This window comes from Haliaeetus albicilla, chromosome 4, assembly GCF_947461875.1.
Source record: "Haliaeetus albicilla chromosome 4, bHalAlb1.1, whole genome shotgun sequence".
NCBI lineage: Eukaryota > Metazoa > Chordata > Aves > Accipitriformes > Accipitridae > Haliaeetus > Haliaeetus albicilla.
The window spans coordinates 49,663,979-49,685,681 of NC_091486.1; the positions used below are offsets into that span (position 1 = coordinate 49,663,979).

Sequence of the window (21,703 nt, forward strand, 5' to 3'; positions counted from 1 at the left end):
CTGCGCCTCTGGTCAAGCTGGCAGAATCAGGAGTAGAGAGCAATATAGTGAATAAACAACAGGCACAGGGAGAGGGGAGAATAATGCTAAAAAAGGGCACAGGTCTCAGACACATTAAGATTTTGGTACGTGACTTAGAGAACTAGAACCTTTAGCTGCCAGGACTAAGAATTCTTTTCTCCTACACGTTGCCTTGCTTTAGATGAAAAAGGAGGGTTGAATTAGAGCTGAAAATGCTCCAGCTGCCAGGTCCTGCACTAATACCTTCTACAGTACAGACAGACGTTTGGCATCAATTTTGCTTTCCCTCCTAGCTGGTGGCACAAAGGTGTGTGTGGGCTGTGTGTATGCACATCCCATGTCTACAAAAATCCAGACTTGCTGGCATGATAATAATATTCATAGGACCTCTTCCCTGCCTGTGTACTCGATAGCTTTGGTCCCAAAATGAGTCTTTACAGAGGATGACTCAAGGTACACTTCAGGACTGAGTACTGCCCCTTTCATATGAAAGCATCTGCTATGGCTCAAAGAGGCCCCAAGCGAACTTGCAGGTGACGGCACACCTGGAACAAACTAGCAGGTTATATGTGACAGCACACAATTTCAAAAGCATCTCTTTAAAAACCAAAGCAAAGCCATACACCACAGCTCCCTGCTTTCATGAGCGGAGTCAGTCTGGAGCAATCATCTGGCTATTAATTATATTAATTTTTATAGAGTATAATTTGTCCACAATACATCGATACATACTTTCTATAGTATCTAAGCATGATTATTAGCTTCACATAATTTCAGCGTACTTGAAAAATATTCATAAAGCCAAAATAAAACACCACTACACCATTTTTATATTCCCCTCTTGTCCTCACCCTTTGACACACCCAAGCTCAGTTCACTAGGGCATGCAAAGCACAGATGTAGGAAAGGAGGAGTTAATAGAAAGGAAAGAATGGGATATAGGTATAACATATTTAGAATTGTAAAGGGCCACAAAGGTGTCAGTTTGCATGCAGTGATGTCAGTGAGGGCTTCAGAAAGACCAGAAGTAGCAGCAGCAGAGATGCTTACTTGGTTGCTAGCTCTGGGTTCTCCTTCAACCCCCCTATAGTCTGCAGAGTTGCTAAGAAATTTTAGACTGCAGCCCAAGTATCCTCTTACGCCCAGCCACTTTCACTGGTAGCAAATGAAGGACAAAAGCACTGGCCTGGCAGACATACAGGCAATGCTGTCCCAAGTTGCAGCTGCATCAGTTCCACTGAAGCAGAGCAACAGTGTTGTCAAAAATCTTGTCCAGGGAAAGGCACTTAATGAACTCACATTGGCCCCTTTATACACCCAACTCTGCTGGGCAGGGTACGAAATGCTTTTGAGTTGGCAGATGAGCCACGGCCACTGTGAGAGCAGACCAGTCAGCCACTTCGGGCTGGAGCAGATTTGATTTCAAGTGACACACAAACCCACTAACAATCCCTCGTTACCTGAGCTCCATTCTGTAGTACTATCCTCTGGTCCAGACACCAGCACATGGCCAGTGTAAAAAAGCAGCACCTGAAATTAGAGGCTTTGGGGCTAAAATCCTCTAATACTGTTGAGTTAAGGTGTTTGCATGCTCTGGCCTGCATGGCTGGGAGAAACCTCAGGCAACAAAGCTGCATCTGGCAACCACAGGTTACCACATGTTCCTCTGTGGCCTGAAATAAGAGTCTAGCTAAGTGAAAACAAGAAGCTCAAAGCACTGATCAAGTGGTTCTGGATTATTTTTGTGTCAGCCGGGTTAGTAAGTTACCAGCCCTTTGTTAGCCATTATCCCCCTCAGCATAAGGAAATGTATACCCGTGTGTCATACAAAATAGCACCTCAGCTTCACGAGGATGGTGGCACTGCGCTCAGATGTGGGACTTGCACCAAAATACCTGAGCTGGAAGCATACATTTCCTTCTGCTGGACTCACTGTGGGGGAAGCAACCAGGCAGAGTCAGATAGCATATCTAACTGCTGAGCTATTTCCTAAATGAACCTCAGGTAAAAAATGCAAAGTTGGCAAAGCACCTTCCATACAGAACCTACAGCACGGCATAGTGTTTAGAACAGTCTATTTGGCATTGAAATCAGGTATTGCAGGAACCGTCTCAGTAAAGGCAGTGGTGGTTTAAATAGTTTTTTTTCCAGAAACAATCAACGGTAAAATACTGCTAACTTATAACTGATCTTCTTCAGGCCTAACTGTCTAAGGAGACACAATTGGTACAGATCGAATGCTAGCAGTTTATAAATCACACCACCTCTGGAAAAAAACACCTTTCTCCTCCTTTCTTTCCTCTCCTCTGCAAGATCAATCATCCTTTACCATCAGCAAAAGCATGTGAGAAAAGCAGAAAGAGAGGAGACTGTCAGCAGCAGAGTCTCCAAAAGACCAAAAATTCAATTGCTGCAAGTTTGTTTTTGAGGCTCTGAGGTTTTTTGTTGCTTTTAGAAGCAGCAGCAGAGACATGCTGAGGCACCAAGAAGTGGGAAAATAAGCTGACACCTGAGCAAAGACAAAAGCTTCTTTGGCATTAAAATTAAACCACACTCCAATATGTCTTTTGTTATTTTGTTTTGCCATTGAAATTTTTCCAATTATGAGTGCAAAAGTTCTTGAATTATAAGTTGTAGACAAAGCACCGCAGAGACCAGGGCTTCAGTTGGACAGCTTGGCCATAAACTGAAGTAGCTTTCTGATGTTCTGACATACAGAATTAGTGCAACTTGTAAATATACTTCATTTGTATTAATCTGCATAAAGTGAAGACAAATGGATTTCTTGCTTGCATGTCAATTGCAGTTAACATTATCTCCCAGATGAAAAGATTTAAAACCCAGAATAGATTTGCACTTGCTGTGCAAACAGAGCTAAGTATTTCTTAACAGTATTATTCAGGCTTCACAGTGTAAACCCCACTCCTTCCCACAGTTCTACCAACTGCCTGTTCCTCATATCTAGTGTGCGTCCTCCCCATCCCATCCCAGTACTGCACAGGAAAAAAGACCAGAGATTAAAAGAAAAGATCAGGCACAGAAAAACAACGTAACACTTAACAGCAAAACATCATAAAAGGCACCAGACCCCAGGGGGCTCAAAGATGGGACATGTTTAAATTGAAAGAAAGAAAGAAAGAAAGAAAGAAAAACAAAAAAAGTGCTGCTAAAAAGAAGGGAGGAAAACAGCTGTTCAGAAGAGATAGGAGGCCACATGAAATAGGACAAAATGAAATTTAATACAGCCTTGACTTTCAGCTCCTGAAAGCAAAACATCTGAAGAGTCTGACAAACATCTTTAGAGGCTGTCACTTAGAGTCTCCATGCTACTGGGCAAGAAAATTTGGACAGATTAATTTTATTCTTATTAAAAGGATATTGCCATTAGAAATCAGGCATGACATTACCATGACCATCCCCACACATTTTAACAGTTTGTCAGCTGCTCACACCCCTCCTCCTTCTAGTGGTCTCAATATATCCTTCTAAACACGAGATTCCTCCCATCACTGGGACATACTTGACAGCTGAGCAGCAAGAGGAACCGCTCACCTCTGCCACACCAGGTGGCTGCAAGCTCATGTGCTAGAAGCCAGCAGGAGCTTTCAGTCCAACTTCTATAAGTAAGTGCAGAAGACAATCACAGCTAAATAGAAACGTCAGTCTTTTCCTATATTTAACTTTATGGGGAAAACTTGAAAGTACTGAAGCAGGAAGAGGGGAGGAAGAAAAAAAAAAGTCTAGCTGTCTTATTTCACTTAATGGACATAATAGCTCAAGTTTCCTGGGTCTTCTATGCAGCTTGTTTAGAGAATGGTAGAGCTGGCACTGGATTTGGTTCCAGTGTCCATTTCATTAGGTGGCTTTCTTCACCTCACTGTTAACAGCAGATGGGCTGCAGAACAATGGTGTTGGAAGGGCCGCTGCAGTGGGGAGTTTTCCATGGGCGAAAACATTATAGCCATCACTGCACTGAAAGGAAAGCTGAGTAGACAGTGATAGCGCAGCCATACACAAAATTGCCCCCCTCCCTTTTTTCATCCCCTGCCACTTCCTGTCCTTTCACCAGCTTACTGCTGTCTGTCTTAACATTGCTCCCTGCTCCAACAGGCTGACAGGTACAGAAAGGCGACTGGATTTTTAAGGAACATTTCCTACTAAATCTCCTAACGGAGAGTAGGAAAGAGGCACCAGAGTGATTGTGAAAGTCTAACCCAGCACTGAGGACCCTGCACACTTATGTTGGCCTTTTTTCCCGTTTGGATGAAGTCATGTGGCTTCTTGTAGTATTTACTTTGAAACAATTCTCTAAATTCAATTAAGTATCATAGGGGAAAATGGGACATAATGGTTATTATTTAGCATTTTGGAAGCCTGAGACTGGCACAAGAAACAATCCAGGACTGTGAACTAGAAGAGAAACCTTTGGGGTCAGAATTGATAAACAATGCGACACAGAAGAATGGAACCAGACTTTGCAGATACTGGATTCCCTTTGTGGACAAGTAAACAACCCTCAGAGCAGCATCGTGTACAAGCACCAGAATAGAGAAAGGTGTTCCGTTTGCTTGCAGGTGGATATTGCATTTATCTGAAGGCACCGGAAAAAAGTTCCACAGCAGAGCACATCTGGGAAGCAGGTTTGTGTCCCCCCTTCCCATGTCAGTTGTTAAGTTACAGGCACATGGTCCTTCAGCCAGGAGCTGTACCTTCCCATGATACACTCAGCTTGGCTTATTGTTAATGAATCTCTACAGAGCTTTTGTTAGTGTTACCTTTCTGCTTTCAAAATAAATACCAGTATGAAGAACAGTAACTATGAAAATCTATGAAATCTTTTTTTTTTTCTTTAAAAAAAAGCTTCTATAATTTCACCAGCATCTGCAGCATCCAGTAGCATCTGAATCTTTCAGCAGGAGATGCAGATACTTCATAGTGAGATCTCCATTCTGATTATTTTAGAGCTTATACATAGGAAAATCAAGACATCCAATTAACTTATATCAGATTATTAGCATAGCAAGTTCCATTGCACTATTCTGAACAGAAGAAAATAGCACATCTTCTGTAACAATGCTACTTCCTCTTGAAAGGCCCAAATCCAGATGAGAAACTTGGTGGAGTGCCTTGCAAAAAACAGTGCAGGCTATCAGACTGCTTATCCTAAGAGGCCCCAACAAGTTAATCCTACAAAAACCCAAGCAGCTGAAAGCTCTTTCCTCCCCACACAGTAACATCCAGTCATCCTAGATTTCAGCAGAGGACTGCCAGGCGCTCAAATCAAAGTCACCATTTCCAGACCCCTTTCTTCAGCCGCATTAGCACCAATGCCAGACTTCAAAAATACCCCCACCAAGTAACAAGAAAAATCCATCTCTATTGCCATGCAGTCCCCCAGCAGAGGCTCCCACCCCTTCCTGTAGCACATCCTCCTAATCTGTGTTCTCAACAAGAAGGAAAACATTGACTAAATAAGTAGTGATGTACAATGAAAGCTGACCATATACCATAGCATGAGGCTGTTAGTCCCTTATTTCTTCTCTTTCTAAGACTACAGGGGTGGAAGAACATATGCATTTTTATCCAGTTGTGCTTTTACACAGGTGCTCCTCGGGGGGTGGTGGGAGTGGGTGGGTAAAAAAGCCAAAGAAAACAGTTATTGAAAGCAACAGCCACTGACAGATTTGAAAATTTAGCCTAAAACAGCTGAATACTTTCAGATATTCAATCAAGACACCCTGAGCTACATAACCTTTTAAAGCACCCTTTTAAATAAATTATTGAAGTTCCAGTCAAAAGCACTTAAGGACGCCTCTCCATTTGAAATAGAAGTCATAGGAGAATGGCAGAGTAAGAGAGCATGCAGTTAAGTAATGCTATGCAGTGGAAGGCAAGAAGAACTAGGTTGTGGACTACATGTGGTCCCCTCCTTGCATGCCTGTACACCATGCAGTGTTACTACAGCACACATTACGAGGACTCGGAATCCAGAGGCAAGTTCGCATCAGTTCGAAATTAAAATGACCAGCACCATTAGAAAACTGAAGGTGGCCTGGGCCCCATGGAGGATCAAAGCAGAGGATTCCTCTGTGACTGGCTAAGGATGGACAGGCAGTGAGAAGAACCGGAAGGACAGGAGAAGCCAGATTCTCTTTGGCTGGAGGAGCAGAATGGGGAAGATGCTGCATTTATGGAGCAGTTTGTGAAGCAGCTGCTGGAAGAACTGGCTTTGGGAAGGTTGGATATTTGCACTGCTGACGTAGGATTCAGAAGGAAGGGAGAATGGAGGCAGCAGGAGTAGCTTCCATGGCTAGCACCAGCAGTGGAAATGCTCCAAGCAGCTAGCACAGTGGGAAGCAAGGATGGGGGGAAAAAAAAAAAAGAAAAAAAAAATAAAGGAAGAAAAGATCTTCACTGCTTATCTAATTTAAAAAAAAATTAAAAGAAAAAAAAGAGGAAAGGAAAATAAAAAGAGGAGAGAAAAGCACCAGTCGCAAAGAGTTCACAAGGCTTTTTTTCCTCCTTCCCCCAGCGTCACTGCTCTGGCTCTGACCTTCGGGGCCGGTATCTCCGATGGCCCGTAGATTTCCGTGTGGCCACTGCTGCGGTGAAGCCTACCAAGCAGCACAAGGATGTGGTGCCAAATTTGGCTGTGTCTAGCCAGTTGGGTGTTTCCATCTTCAGGTACCTCTCAGCTAAATGCAGACTCATCACTACGAACCACAAGACTGAAGCAAACGCATCAATTCTCCGGAGCCTGCAATGCCAAGAAGAAACCAAACAAGACATAAGCTAAGAGTTTAAACACCAATGAACCCCCTTGGTTCTGAGGAAGGAGAAGGAAAGTGGGGAAAAAGTGGGGAGGGTACACAGACTGAGCAGGTTATGTACTATCTCTTACTACGGTTGTATCATCTGTGGCCTTTCCCACGGCTGTGGCAACTGAACAGACCAGTTCCATTTTCGCCCAAATTACGGAGCTGCACAGGGAGCTTTTCATTCACAGTAATTCAAGCTTAAATTGAATGAACCAAGGCACAGATCGAAAGCAAGCTCTGCTGTCTCCATCCAGCCGTCTGACAACCCAAAGAATAACAAGAACTGCGCCACCCAGTACTACATGTGCCATTCTGGGAAATGTTTACTCCCTGGCTCGCTGAGTCAAGACAGGGCAAAGGACCTCCAGTATAATGCAGTTTTCCTTTAAGTGAAACAGAAGAAAAGAGCACACCCACCTGATCCGCCCAGCTAAGAACATGGCCAACAGGCAGGTGAACAGCCCGAGGACAGCAACTGCTATCTGGTGATTCTTCCCGTAAGCCCATGCGGCACTCAGGTTCTCCACCATCTGTTCTGGGAGCAGGCGGAGCAGCTCCCGCCAGCCTGCCACTGTCACGGAAGTGTCATTTTCCAAGTCTGCATGTGAGCTTGTACCAGTCCTGTTCCGAATGGATGCTGGATCAGAGGAGACAGGAGCAGGGACAGCTGCACTGAGTGAGAAGGGGTCGCCTGACCCATACAAGGCCATCAGAACCAGGAACGCACAGCTGAGGAAGGCCAAGAACCGCAGAAATATCACCTGAGCTGGTGTGGTTATGGAAGCAGAAGAGGAGGATGAACATAAATTCTGCAGAGGAAGGGAGAACCACCTTGTCAGAAGCTGAATAAACTGTAGCAAGTTTTTGAAACAGTGCTTTATGAAACACTTCCAGACTGTATGGTTTACTGGACAGTTTTTCTTAAGTCCTTTTAAGTCCCTGTACTGGGCTGACACCACATGGGGTGTCGTAGAACAGCAAAGAGCAACAGTAGAGCTATGTGCAGAAGCCAGGGTCAGGCAGGGCAGTGAAGCAAGGAAAGGGCCATAATTCACTTTGCATCATTCTTCCTTCTTTCCCCCCTCCCCGTACTCTGTAGTTGCCTGCACCGTACTCATAAATTGGCTTCCCTACCTCCCCTTTTCTGCCTGTCCCACTATTGGCTTCCACTCTGTTCTTATTACTACATTAGACTTACCTTCTGGCAATTGCACTGAATGACATCAGCAAGAGGAAAACCTCAAGCTAACATCAGGAGCATCTGTGGCAACTATCCTGTGCTCTTCAAACTTCTGCCATACACCCAAGCTCCCAGAGTCAGAGAGCCCCAAGGTCGCTGCCTTCCTTTCCCAGCAGCAAACCCAGGTGCAGAGGTACCCAGTTCTCTGCACTTCCCCCTAAATTCCCTCATCTCTCCCCCCATGTACCTGAGCATAGGTCTTGTCTGTCTCACGGCGTTTGAAATGGTGGCTGAGTAGCAGTGCCCGGAGCTGCCGATTCTGGTGTTTTATGTAATACTCCACAGCAGCCTGGCATGGACGGCACAGCTTGTAGGTCTGCTCCAGATGGTGCTTATACACCTCAATCTCCTCATCATATTTGCCCTGGAGAATAGGAGAGGAAAAGTAGGTGAGAATTGCAGGTCCCTCACCAGTTATCATGCTTGCTACTGACATGAGAGCAAGGCATGCTTCCAAGTCTCCAGAGGAACAGCCCCCTGAAACCAGGCCTGAACAGTGACCAAGCTGGAGGCCAGCCATGCAACCAACTTCACACACAGCTGACCCAGCCTCCCATGTCCTAGAAGAGAAGAAACAGCCCTTGCAGAAGGCTGCTGTGGCCCAATTTCAGGATGTTGAATTTCTGTGGCCCAATTTTGCTGTCTTTGTCGAGACCTTATGAATGGAACACACAAGATGAGACAAAAAACTAGAATTGCTCTTCCCCTCCTCAAATGAGGGGACACAAAAGACGTATTGCCCCTTCACACCACTGTGCTGGAGAAAGAGACAAGTTCCTTCCAAAACTTGGCCCCAGACTCAAAGGCTGTCACTGTTTGAAGGCCCTGGTGAGATGAGCTGCATAAATCATTAACAGCGCTTGTAAAAACAAGACAATGAGTAAGGCCGAAGGTACATTTTTCAGCGTCACTACAGTGGACACATCACTTATCACAGAGGCTTCCAGGGCTCTTCCATCTTCACTCTGTCAAGATCCTTGTATCAAAAGCATACAGCTGAAAGCGTGCAGCTTCTTTGGGAGAGGGAAGTAGAAAGATGCATTGTAGCTGCCTGAAGGCTTGCTGCAGCAGTTTCACAGGCTCCATCTGCTGGAATTGAGAGGGAATCACATGGGAGAGACTAGTAGCAGCAAGCTCATTCCTTACTGGACAGGCCAGCAATGCTAAGACAGGCCACTGCTGTCACTGACACACATATCTAACCATGTTGGATAACACAGTCCCATGTTTCTTAGCTGGCAGAGACACCGCAGTTCACTGAATGCCTAAAAAGGGGCCAAAGGCTGCTGTTACTTGAGCAAGTGGATAAGTCTGGCAAGAGGTGGGGACTAGAAATAAAGCTGAGAAAAGGGAATCAGATGAAGTTGTTCTCATTGAGGATGATCAAATTTAGATCTCTTCCTCAGGAGTCATCCTGATTAAACTCATTACAATTACACAAAGCAGACTGGATTAGGCAGCCCAGAGGATAAACACATCCCACTATAGCACAGTCTTATAACCCCAAGGCTTGACCATGGTTGAAAGCTAAGGAGCTAAACTAAATTCTCTGCATGAAAATTTGGAGAGCAATAAAACTGTGAAGGAGAAACTCCACTATCCTATCCTCCGTACATACTAAGCAATGGGAAGGCCAAGAAGTTACTCAGCAGGAAATCCTGCGTCTCTAACTGTAAAATCCCTTTGCCCTTGTAGGCACAAAATGCCTAACCAGGGAGATGATGTGGCTGCACAGGATTCCTCTCCCACTTTGCTAGTAAAAGCAGAGCAGCACAGCCAAGGCCTCAGGAAAAACAAATTCTATTAAGGCTTCAAGGTGACTACTGGGCTGTTGTGCCTACCAGATCCTGTAAGCTCGGCTGGCTCAATGGTTAAGTACTGAAGTTGTAAACTGAACTCAGCAATGTGCACGTTTGGTTTTGGGCTCAGGCTTCAACTTCAAGTGTCCATCCAGAACAGGTCATTACATTCTGGCTTTGGAGTATGATTAGGCAAGTTTGCAACACTAATTAGTAACCTTCTCTGCACCAGAGTGCCACGTAGTGCTTCTGAAGATTATTGGAGCAACATTCCACAGCACACTGAAAAATTCCTCTCTCTCCTGCTTACTAGGCTGCAGCATGGAATTAAACAGAGCAGGAATAACAGATATATGCATGGGAATGCCTTGGACAAACATTCTCCTGTGATGCCAGTCCCTAACCAACACTTACCTCCTCCCTTGGTGAGAATGAAGCCAGCTGTTTGATCTTTGTGGTTTGATGGTTGTTGCATTTCTTGCAAAGCAGAATTTGGCTGCTCACCCACTGTTGCGGTTTGGTAGGATCACAGAAAGTTGTACCACCCGACACAACATGGTTAAGGTGTTCCATGTACTGAGCAGGGATGGGCTTGTTGTAGTCTCCATTCTGACAAGAAGCAAAAAGGGAAGCAGCAGGGAAAGCAAACATGAGATCATAAAATCAAAGCTAGGTATCCTCTTGTTGATAACAAGATTCCCTAAGCTCTGTCAGGAGCTCTACACTCCATGCATTAACCTATATAACAAAAGAAACAAGGAAAAAAAAAAAAAAGAGACAAAATGCATCAAATCTTCTCCCCCTCCACTGTTCTGTACACCTATTGCAAGCAGCTGGTGGTGGGGGATTTTGGCTTAAGACAGGCTTTGTTATTTAATACCCTAAATATAGCAATTCAGGTGTTTCAAAATATAAAACCAGAGAATTGTTCCATATATTAAAAAAAAGATTCTTAAGAGGTATTGGTGAAAATGTCAAGGGCCTTCTTGCTCTTTAAAGCAAGAGAGGAGAATTTGTCTTTATCATCCCATGTCAACACATCCCAGTACAACGGATTCTTTCTCAAATTTGATCAATTGATCAGCTGCTGAGTTCACAGGTGCTCAGCACAGAGCTGCCAGCTGTCAAACCACTCGATAGTCATCTGCACTGGGTATCACCTTAAATGAGGAGCAGGGTTTTCCCGCAAGCACTGCTCCACAGGGCATGTACCTTCCCAGCCACCGTTCGAGCAATTTGTTACAGTACCTCTTGGAACCCATTGTACTGCTCACAGTTGGGGCAATCCCAGCAGTTGCGATTCCCATATGGCACTACCGTGTCCTGATTGCAGAACCAGCAGTTCACTGTCACGTGCGTGGGCTTCTTTCTGTTAGGAAAGGAAACGTGTCAGGCACAAACACTGAATTCAGCTGATGTAGAGGAAAGCAATGGCTTTCAAACAGGGAAATGCAAGGGAGGCTAGAATAACAATCAGTCTTGCCATTCAGTATGTTTAACGGTATGACTCAGAGCAGTCTTTTTAGCAATGAGAAGATGGACTATCAAAGTAGAAATAAATTCTGCCTGATGCTCTTATCTCTTCATGCTAGTACCATGGACATGCCAGAACTTTAATAACCACCTTGTGAATAACCCACTGTTTTCCAGAGGCATATTTGGCGGTGCAAGTCCTCTCCATAATCAGAAGTGTTAATATATGCAAAGAGTGCAGTAGAGTTGCTGCTTAATACACAGGATTCTGAGAAACAGAAGCTATGATCCACAAGAATTGCATATGATGGTACTCAGAAACCTAGGAAATGGGCCGATGGTTACAGTTTTGTCTGTCCTGCTTTTTACAAAATTTTTCAAGGACAAGGACAACTACCCCATGGTTCAGGCACTGTAAATAGCTGTTTCTTCACAGCTTTAGACACATAAGAAGGAACTGAGGAATCAACATTCCTTCCCCAGTTTTTATGCACTGCAACTGAAGAGACAAAGACTTATGACCTGGATCCATGAGCCTCTTGTTTTTTAAAACAATCCTGTTAAAACAACGGGTCACTACAAGAGAAACAGCTGTGACATGGCCCCATGGCAACAGGTTGTGACAGATGTTTGAGCAAAGAACTTCAGTGGCCTGGCTGCTAAATAAGGTCTGCATTTGTCTCAAAACTCTGTGCAATACCCAAGAGGAAGCTTCCTGGCAGGTCAAGGCAACACAGCCCAGCTGTCTGGGTTTCTCAGAACCAGTCCCAATCACACCTCCAAGAGAGGGCAGCTGTTCAGGCAAAGCCCAGGCAGGGACTCGCTATGGCAGCTATGCAGACAAATGGACCCAGCTGCCACCAGCCCTGTTTGCTGCTTAACTCCACCAAGGAACCAGCATGCCTCCCGCTGGACAGCTTCTAAAGCAGCAGTGAAAGCAACTGAACAGGGAGGCTCACTGGGGGCCTGGAAAGCAAGTAAGAGTTGCCAACACGCTCACCAGCTGAGAGCGACTTGCTCTTCTTCCTGCTCTACGAAATGTTCTCTGCTGCTACAATATTCTGTAGCAAAACATCTTCCGAATGGTGCAGAAATGTTGTCTGGCACCCTGCAACCGAACAGGCAGGTGGCTCTCCCCTTAGTTAAGCTGGGCTCTCTCTCAGCCATTATCTTTGTAGCTGGATGCCTACAGTTAAGATTCTTCCCCACTCCCATTTCCATAGACCATGTCTTGAAACCTGGTTCATAAAATATCAAACCATCAAGTGATGCTTGGGCCTCCCGTTTTAAGTATTAATGACAAGGATAAGCTTGAAATGAAGCACCAGAAAGAAGCCTAAAAAGCCAGAGTGCGCAGAGGATTCCCTGCCAGATGCTGAAAGAAAATGGCTGGAGCTACTAGGGTGACAGATTCTCATCTCAAAATAGATGCATCCACCCACACCCCTCTTAAAATGAATATTCACTGCTCAACTTTCTTCACTGCCAAGGGGACTCAAAACAGTAAGTGATCCGAGTTAAAAATACCACCATTGAAACTGACAGGCAATAAAAAAAAGTTTAAACCAGACAGAAATCTAGGTCTCTAGTCCAAGTTATCCATGAGCTACAACTGTCCAAAAGCCAAGCAAACCACAGGTCAAAACAGCCATATGAAGGATGGACGGCAACATCTGTTGGTATTAGTTTCATCTCACGATCATAGGTGTAAAAGCTATGAAAATATAACACATAGGCTTCAGCATCTTAACCACCAAAATACAAATCTTACTGCACCTTGAGCATAGGCTCCAATAGCAAGCAAAACCTAAACTCTATCCTCTGATGTAGGTTATTGCACAGGTCCCAGGTACTGTAGAAAGTGCTACAATCCCACCTTCATGCCGCTGTGGCACCGTCCTCTGGCAGCCATGGAAGTAAGACATGCCACACTTCAGCCTCTACCTACCACCAGTCTCTAACTTCCATGACATGACAGAGTAGGTAGAAGCACTAATTTCAAGGATAACACAGAAGTGGAAAGCACAGGCCAAAAAATTAGTAAAGCATGCATGCTACAAAGCAAAAAAAAAAAAAAAAAAAAAAAAGAACCAATGCCAAACCCTATCTAACTTGCTAATATCAGAGACCAAATCCTTAGTAAACTTGAGACCTTTCCACCTTTTCTAAAGAGGATTCCATTTCTCACCCTCGAGGCTGAGGAATTGCTACCAAGAGTTAAACAGCAGCCCTTCATTATCACAACGTATGCAAAAGAAATTGCTAAATCCTGGATTATTTAGGATAAAAAGCAATAATCCTTCCTTTTGTGAACCTATAATCTGTTGCCATAGAAATAGGTGCAAAAACATCAGAAGCTCTCAACCTGCTGGATGCAAAAAGAAGAAGAAAAAAAAAGAAAGGTCATTTCAGGCAAGAACATGTAGGTAGGGTACTAATTTGCTAGTAACTGGGCAGGACTTTAAAAAACAAAAAACAAGTATTGCATTTGAAAAGACTCTCAAATACAGATTTAATTACTTCGGAACTATATATACCTTGACTGAATTCAGGCAGCAGCTGAACGTAATAAGCTAGAGCACACATTGCTTCTAAAGTCAGACATTCTGCTATGAGACAGACAGAGCAAAACTAAGCATTTACCATGTGCTCAATCCCTTGCAAAACACTAGGCAAATCATCCCTAAGGAGTTTATCATCTAACACTGTACTAACTTGAAGTAGCGTCACTGGACAAAGAACCACCTTGCAAAATAAAACCTGAGCAACAAGAAGTGATTGAATTACTTACTGCACAGAGAGATTCCATTAACAGCTGACTTGCTGTGCTAACTCAAGATGTAGCCTGTGCACCCAAACAGGCTAGAAAAAATTCCCAGGTTTGGACAAATTGTTCTGCAGACAGCTCTTTGCTTAAGACAACACTGGGGGGACACACCGGGAGTAAACTCAGTTATGAGATCAACACCTAAATGTCTGATACTGCTCAAACAACACGACAAAACGTTCCTTTGCGAGAGGCTATCAGACTCCTTTACTTTGCTAACAAAAAAAATCAGACTGCATGTATACCCACTGACAAACATTGTTTAGCAAACAGTTTGTCTCTCATGTAACAAGAGAAGGAACTTACATTCCTTCCAACTCCCAACACTCTCCACTATTCCCCATTTATACATACATTTAAGGTCATGCTGAGTCCACACTTTTAATGGACTGCCAGAACAACAGTCTTCCTGATAAGTGCAGGTCAAATCAGTTACCTGATAACAATAAATTGGATTTCTAAATATTTTTATTTACATCTATTCCCCCCCTCCTTTACTGCTAAGTCAGGAGATGAAGATCTTTGGGTTTCCATATTCTTAAGAGGCCACAGGTAGATGTGCAATTTTTGCTGGGTTACCCTCATCCTCTGTCAAGGATTAAAAGAAAAAACCATTCTCCATTAAAAGTATTTAAAGCAACACTCTTTGTTCTGGCACAACTGGATTACAAAGCTATTATACAAATGGCTATGCCAGCAAATCTGAATAAAAAACACACTAGGAAGAGGAGTGTTTTTGCACAGATCAGTTTTGATCAGAACAACATCTGATGGCAGTTTGACATAACCAAGCTGCCAAAGCTCCAAGGTATAGACCAAGCCCATGGCACAGTATGGTCAGCGTGACTGAGTTAAGAGGAGCTCATCAAACCTGGTATTTGTGTTCAGCTCACAATTAGGGAAGCTCCTGGGGGGGGGGGGGGCGGGGGGAAGCTCACTGAGCTGTCATAATTCCAAGTTGTGCCCATGCCCATCACTTGTCAATAAAGGCGTCTGCCAGTGCAGACCCAATGCTAAACCCCATTTTCCAATGTCAGAAAAACACATCACAGCTGTCTATTTTCCAGCAGGAAAACTATATCATAGATGCATTTACTCAGAACTAGCAGCTGTAGACAGGGTTGAAGATTTAGCTACAAGACTGGATTTCTAGTACAGTGTCATAAGTTATAATGCAGCCTATCCTTACCCAAGTGCCAGACTTAGTGTCCTCTTAACAGGGAAAAAGGTGCCCAGTAGACCTAGGCAGGGAGACAGACCCACAATCGTAACCACCTCCTGTGCTGTCCCCCTCAAAGGCTGTCTTCTTTGAAACTGCAGCTTTAGCAACTTCTAATATTCTGCAGAATACTGGTCATCAGGACAGGATTCTCCAGAAAAGATGCCTCTTTTTGCCCTCTCGGTATCTGTGACAGGCTTCTCAACTAAACGAACTAGCTGCACGGCAGTTCCCAAGTTCCTACTGGCCTCTTTTAGAGTGAGTGATGGCTTACCTTGACTTTACTTGTAGAAGGAGCAGCCTCCGGCATCACTGACCCAAAGAGTCCCATGGGGTACTCTATATTGGTACTGACAACAAGCCAGCAGCTAACAATCAGGAGGGGCACAGAAGATGAAGGAAAGGTGGCTACAGCTGCTGTTCTGAACTCAGCAACCCGACTTCCAACACTATGTAACAAACAAGTAGCCAAGCTGTGATCTCGAAGAATGACCACGAAAGATAACAGAGTTTTCCTATCTGCCCCAAACTCATAAGGTTTAAGGAGTTCCTGTGTGTATCTGGACATCAAATCTTCTTTCTCCCCGATACAAAAAGCACAGCCTTAGATACTGTCACAGTTACAGTAGTGTAACTCTACACGTGTTGACAGTTATTCCAGAACTAGTTTCCACTAGGTTGTTCTGATATATTTTATTTCCCTTTCTATAGGAGGTGGTAAAGGCATCTTGCTAGCTATGTAAGTGCACTCACGCTGAAAATGGAGCAAAGCAGGGCTATATCACAACATTAACACCAAAGGCAAAGGCAGCATCGTGTCTGCGTTTGGATCGGTCCCTTATAAAGCTGTCCTCCTTGATGACTTTGGAAGATTCATTTAACTAATGCAAAGTACAAAATTAGGTAATATCAGAACAGTATTGAGAAAACACTAATATGTAGCCCCAAAGAATTATCAAGGTCACCTCCTGAAAATACTTACAGCTCACCAGCAGTTTTCAAGGACTTGGGAAGAAATGCTTTCCATTCCAGAGACCTTTTGATGAACTTAAACAAAACAAATCCAATCTCTTCCCTCAAAAGACACATCAGCCTCAACTGGGTCAAAGAAATGCTGCCTGCTTCACTGGGGATTGCTTTAGGCCACTAGTATTTCTTAGCTGCCCTAAATATGCCATAGAAATGTCAAGTCTTGTATATGGGCTAATATACCACTGACCATTTATACGGTTATATAAACAGCAAATGCTTTAGAGCAAACCCTAAGATTTTATTAGGGATGTAGAAATATGCCTCTATTTCAAAGCGTAAACTTGAAACTAACCTTAGCACAACGAGTCCTTGGGACTGCCTTTTTCTCCAAGAGAAGCACTCAATAGGTGAGCAGACTGCCTGAGTCTGTTCTGTTACGAAGTCTGGAGTGCCTCTTATTCCATATATTCCTACATTCATTTCAAGCTACGCTAGACCAAAATCCGTCAAGTTAAGCTTTCCCGCTTTTGTGAAACCTGTATCCTGACTTCTCTCCTGATGCTTTTCAAACCTTGTTTTCAGTTGGTCTGTTTAAATTTGTTCTAAGGTCAGAAACGTTCCGTGCAACTGACCAGACTAGTAACTTGAACTTCTATGTCATCTTCCCCCCAAGTTTTAGCACTGCACTAACAGCGCTGTTATTTCTACGGCACCCTCCCACTGTTCCCCCTGCCATCCCGCTTTCACCTCCAAATCAACCAACACCAGCAGCAAAACGTTCTCTTTCCCTGCCTCAAACACGCCAGAAAACAAAAGAGGAAAACCCCGAGCCTTCACCAGCCTCCGCAATACCGCCAGTAACAACGCCAGCCTCTGAACTAGGGACTGGGGGAAGACGAACGCTTTAGATTCCCTAAGCACAGCTCCCACAGCAGGCAAGTCCTTGACGTTCAGTGCTGGCACACAAAGACACGAGGCAATTCTAGGGGATACGGAAAACCGCCTCCAGCCATTTACCTGCGAGTTTCTGTGGCCGCTGACAATTCGGGGGGGATCCTTTCCTCAACACGCGCCTCATGGATACCCCCCCCCTCCTTCCCCAAGCGGGACAAAAACCCAACCGACCCCGCCGCCGGCAGCCCTACCTGCTCTCTCCACACCCCGCCGAAGCCACCGTTCCCTCTGCCACAGCGCACGGCGGCGCCGGGCGGGACGGCGAGCTCGGCCCGGAGCCTTCCCGCCAGGGCGGCCCTCATCCGGGCCGCCATTATCCCCCGCCACCACCACCACCACCACCCGGCCCGGCCCGGCCCCTACCTCCGCGCGATGCGGTAGAGCAGCAGCCCGGCGGCGGCGGCGGCGCAGACGGTGACGCCCAGCCCGCCGGCGGGGCAGCGGGCCAGCAGCGCCCCGGCTCCCTCCATGCCGCTCCCCCACACGGGCCGCCGCCGCCGCCGCCACTGTGACCTGGGCGGCGGGGCTTTGTACGCGGAACGGCCGCCCCCCCTCCCTCCCCTCTCCACACCCCGCCGCCACCACCACCCCCCCACCCCCCCCTTCTCCTCCCCGCCGCCGGGCCGCTCCGCCCCTCCGCCGCGGCGGGGGCGGGCGGCGTGAGTCACGGCGCGGGGAGCGCGGCGTGAAAGGCCGGAGTCGTGAGGCGGCGCCGTGAGTCAGCGCCGCAAAGGCCGAGATCGTGGCCGCGGAGGCGGGGGCGGCCCGCCGGGCTCCCTGCCCTTCTTCCGGGGAGCGGGGGAACGGGGGGAGGCCCGTCGTGCCTGGCCTGGCGCCGAGTTCAACCATTTTTATTTTTTTTTTCTCCCCCCCTTTCTTGTCCTAAATTTAGACGCGGGACTCTGTATTACGAAAGCAGCTCCGGCCCTGCCGCAGCGAGAAGGCCCGGTGAAGCGTGGCTGCGGCAGCCGGGGACGTACCCTGCTGCAGGCCCAGGCCTGGGGAATGGCTTTTTATTAAAAACTACGCCTCCACCTCAGAGGATCCCCCCCCAAGGGCCACTCGCACAAAGGAAACAACGGAGCCTACAACAAGGCAGAGAACGGGCCGTTAAATTTAACGTACATTTTTGAGGAAAAAGGATAGCCGTCCAGAAAATTAGGGAAACAACACAGGGGCAGGGTTAGAAGAGACGGTTCCAAGAACATCGCTTCTCTATCAGGATGTACTTTCCCACCAAACCACCCAGTTGTCTGGGCAACATGGAAGACCCCTCCAATTACACTCCTGTACCCTCCCCCCTGATTTTAGAGCCCAGATGATCGCCCTTTTGTAGTCCCGGATCAACTTCACCCAGTAAACCATGTGCTGCAAGTAACATCTCACTTGAGCCAAGGCCGTAGCACGGCAAGCGGAGCAGGAATTAAAGTACAGGGCTTTGTTGGCAGTTTGTTGTTACCTGTGAGCCAGCAGCTGAAGACTGCTGCTCTAGACTTTCCCCTCTCTCTGCACAGATTGATAAAAACCACAAGTTTGCAGAAATCCCTCAGGTCTCTGATGGGAGTAGTTTCCAAGTCAGACTTGTTCAGCTCTCCCCTAGAAAGCAAAGTAACACCCATTATATGCTCTGCCCCTCTCAGCACGCATGGGTGGGATTTACTGTTCTTACAGAACTGGAAGCAGTTGGTGGTTTGACAGTCGTGCCCTGCTTTTACATGATCCTAAGAAGTAAGACCTCTCCTAAGTACAAGACTGACACTGCCTCAAATTGCGTAGCTGTTTTCCTACTTAAAACCAAAAAAACCTCTCAGCACAACAGACAGAACTGCTTAAAATTCAGGAGAACCAAGTTATGTCAACACCATGTTTTTAAGAAGCCACAAACGGAAAAGCTCTTCATAGACAAGTATTTGTACTGGAAGTAAGCTGTACTTTTAAGCTTGTCTTAACTGTGGTTGGGGCCTTAACTGTTCCATTTCTATCTCCACAGATTTAACCATGGAAATTAATTCTATGGAGTAACAGTGACTATTTCCTCTTGATAAATGCAAGGGGGACATAATTTCTCCATCTCCCTTCCATTGTCTAGCTCAATTATTTAGGGATTGTTTTATGAGACCAAATAACAGCGAAAGGAGGAAGAACAACCCAGTCATTTGACACATCAAGCCCTTCTGCAAGTCCTCTAGGACTTCTGTACTTGAGAGCTTGTCTATTTTTTCTACAGAAGTCCCTACCTTCCTATCAACTATATCTGGAGTATCAGTCCAGCCATAGATGCATTGTTTACCAAAAGTTTTCTCCTTAAAAGGAGCTCATGAGGAACTTGTGCAAACAACTATAAATCCTGGTGAGGGGGACAACCACAATACAAGCACGTATCACAACCATCAGTAAATGCAGATAATTTTGAGGGATATCAAGGCAACTGCGGATTCCTACAGGGAGGCAGCAAGTCTTACAGTGTAAGGACTTGAGGCATCTTCAAACGCCTAAGAAATGCTTCCAAAGCTAAGTTAACCCTCATGAGTAGTTCATGCTATTGTAGCAACAGGGTGTTTGTAATTTCAATTTAACTGTTAACGTATGAACGGGAACAGACTCTGTCCTGGTAAGGTTAATGGAAACTTTGTGGTCACTTCAGATACTTCATCACCTTATTAATAATTAAGCTACAAAGGGTCTAGTAATGAAGTCTAAACCTGGAGGGAAACTGCCCAGGAAATTCTAACCAGTAACAAATTTACCTACCTTCCATGAAATTGACTTTCTGTGGAAGCTGAAGAAGTGAAATGAACAGTGAAAAATGCTTTCAGTTTGTCTTTCACAAGCAGAGAAAGGCTGGTTATTTTTAAATTCAGATATCCCTCTGGAAAAAACTACTTCAAATTCTTCCCTCTGGTAATAGGCTTATTCCATACTTAGTGACATCAATAGGATTGCTCACAGAGCATCACCTAAAAATGTTAACTCTTTACAGGATTAAGGAATCAAGGGTTTGTGAATTTTAAAAATTCTAGTAGAGAAAGGAAGGAAAAAAAAGAGTAAATTCTACTAATTCAGAAATTCTATTAGCTCCCAATATAGCTTATAAACGCCCTATCAAATTGAAACTAGTTCTGCCAGGGTTGGTACCAAAGCTTAAAGAACAAAAACAAAAATCCAGAAGAATTCCTGATTTTCCACCAGATTTAAGCAGAACAAAAATTTGTTCACTCTCTTGCTTTCTCTCTTGCAAAGTCCCAAAATCCTCAAAAGGGTTTTGAGTTCCCTCATTCTCAAAAGATACCAGCAGTCTACACATTTGACTAACATTTTTTAAAGTGAGCGAGTGTACTGTAAGTACAGAGGAATACTAATTTAAGAAAGCAACTCTCAGAAAATGTTTCGAAGTAGCAGCACAAGTGTCCTAGTTCTCAAAAATAGAAACAGCACTGTATGACAGTTTTGACTCCTATAAAGAGACTACAGCTTTTGCTGCTCATCGTCTCCATAAAAAAAGCCATGCCAGTTTTTAGTTACTCAACTGTTTCCTATTTTAGCTTAGGGGTAACGTGATATGTTCTTTTCAGTAAGACATAATAGAAATCAGTTATTTTTGCAGTTTTGCCTCATAATGAGGTATACACGCATTCTACCCTCTTTGCACTATGCTCCTCCATCACACTGATGTCAAATATGACCTCAAGTACCAGTCATCAGCTAGGTTCTAATGAGAACAAACGTGAAGGTTTGAATCCAGTGATCAACCCATCATATTTCTGCAAGAAAATACTAGCCTGAAAACTTGATCTTACAAAAGACAGCCCTACTCACTACTAGGCTGTTTCTTAATGCTTTGCATGATCCTTCCAAGTCCAAACACCACCTCCGCTGTATATGCTCCTTGAAGTCAAAGATGTCCGCAAACACTTGTTTACGCTCGAGAACTCAACACCTGCTCAAATCATGAGAAGCTCATTGTTCAGTTCAACAGCAGGGAAGACTGAAGCTGGGCTCAAATGCTGTAGTGTTTGTCTCAGCTGCCAAAGCAAATGACACTAATGAATAGGAGAGCATAGTATGGCCAAAGCAAAACACAAATCTACCCATCTGAGTTCTAAAATATTTTATCCTGCACTATTAGTAACTATTCATATACAATACTGTAATCGCAAGGTACTGCTGCAATACAAGTGGTAAAGAGACTACTAAAATTAAAAGCATATTCTAATACTTATGAAAGGACTAATCTCAAGTATGCAGGATATTTAATTTACAACTGAAAGGTAAGAACTTTATCATGACTACTGTTGAAGACTACCTCTTTGATACTGTGTCTTTGAAGGGGAAGGCAGATACCGTATCTACATGAAACGTGAGAACTGTTTCAACAGGCTG

At 44.9% G+C, this 21,703-nt stretch overlaps 1 protein-coding gene across 5 annotated transcripts in view; it reads right to left on the reverse strand.

The window, feature by feature from the left end:
- TMEM201 (transmembrane protein 201) overlaps positions 1–19,567 on the reverse strand; it is a 32,169-nt gene extending 12,602 nt beyond the window's left edge. For 2 of the 5 annotated variants that reach the window (XM_069782573.1, XM_069782571.1), the window contains exons 1-6: positions 17,687–17,866; positions 11,127–11,247; positions 10,293–10,487; positions 8,267–8,443; positions 7,257–7,648; positions 6,575–6,778 (exon numbers count right to left, since the gene is read on the reverse strand). In XM_069782573.1, the coding sequence (XP_069638674.1) occupies positions 6,575–6,778; positions 7,257–7,648; positions 8,267–8,443; positions 10,293–10,487; positions 11,127–11,247; positions 17,687–17,793 (1,196 nt within the window). In that variant the 5' untranslated portion in view covers positions 17,794–17,866. The other 3 variants (XM_069782574.1, XM_069782572.1, XM_069782575.1) reach the window with 3 other exon arrangements.
- Positions 19,568–21,703: the final 2,136 nt, after the last annotated feature.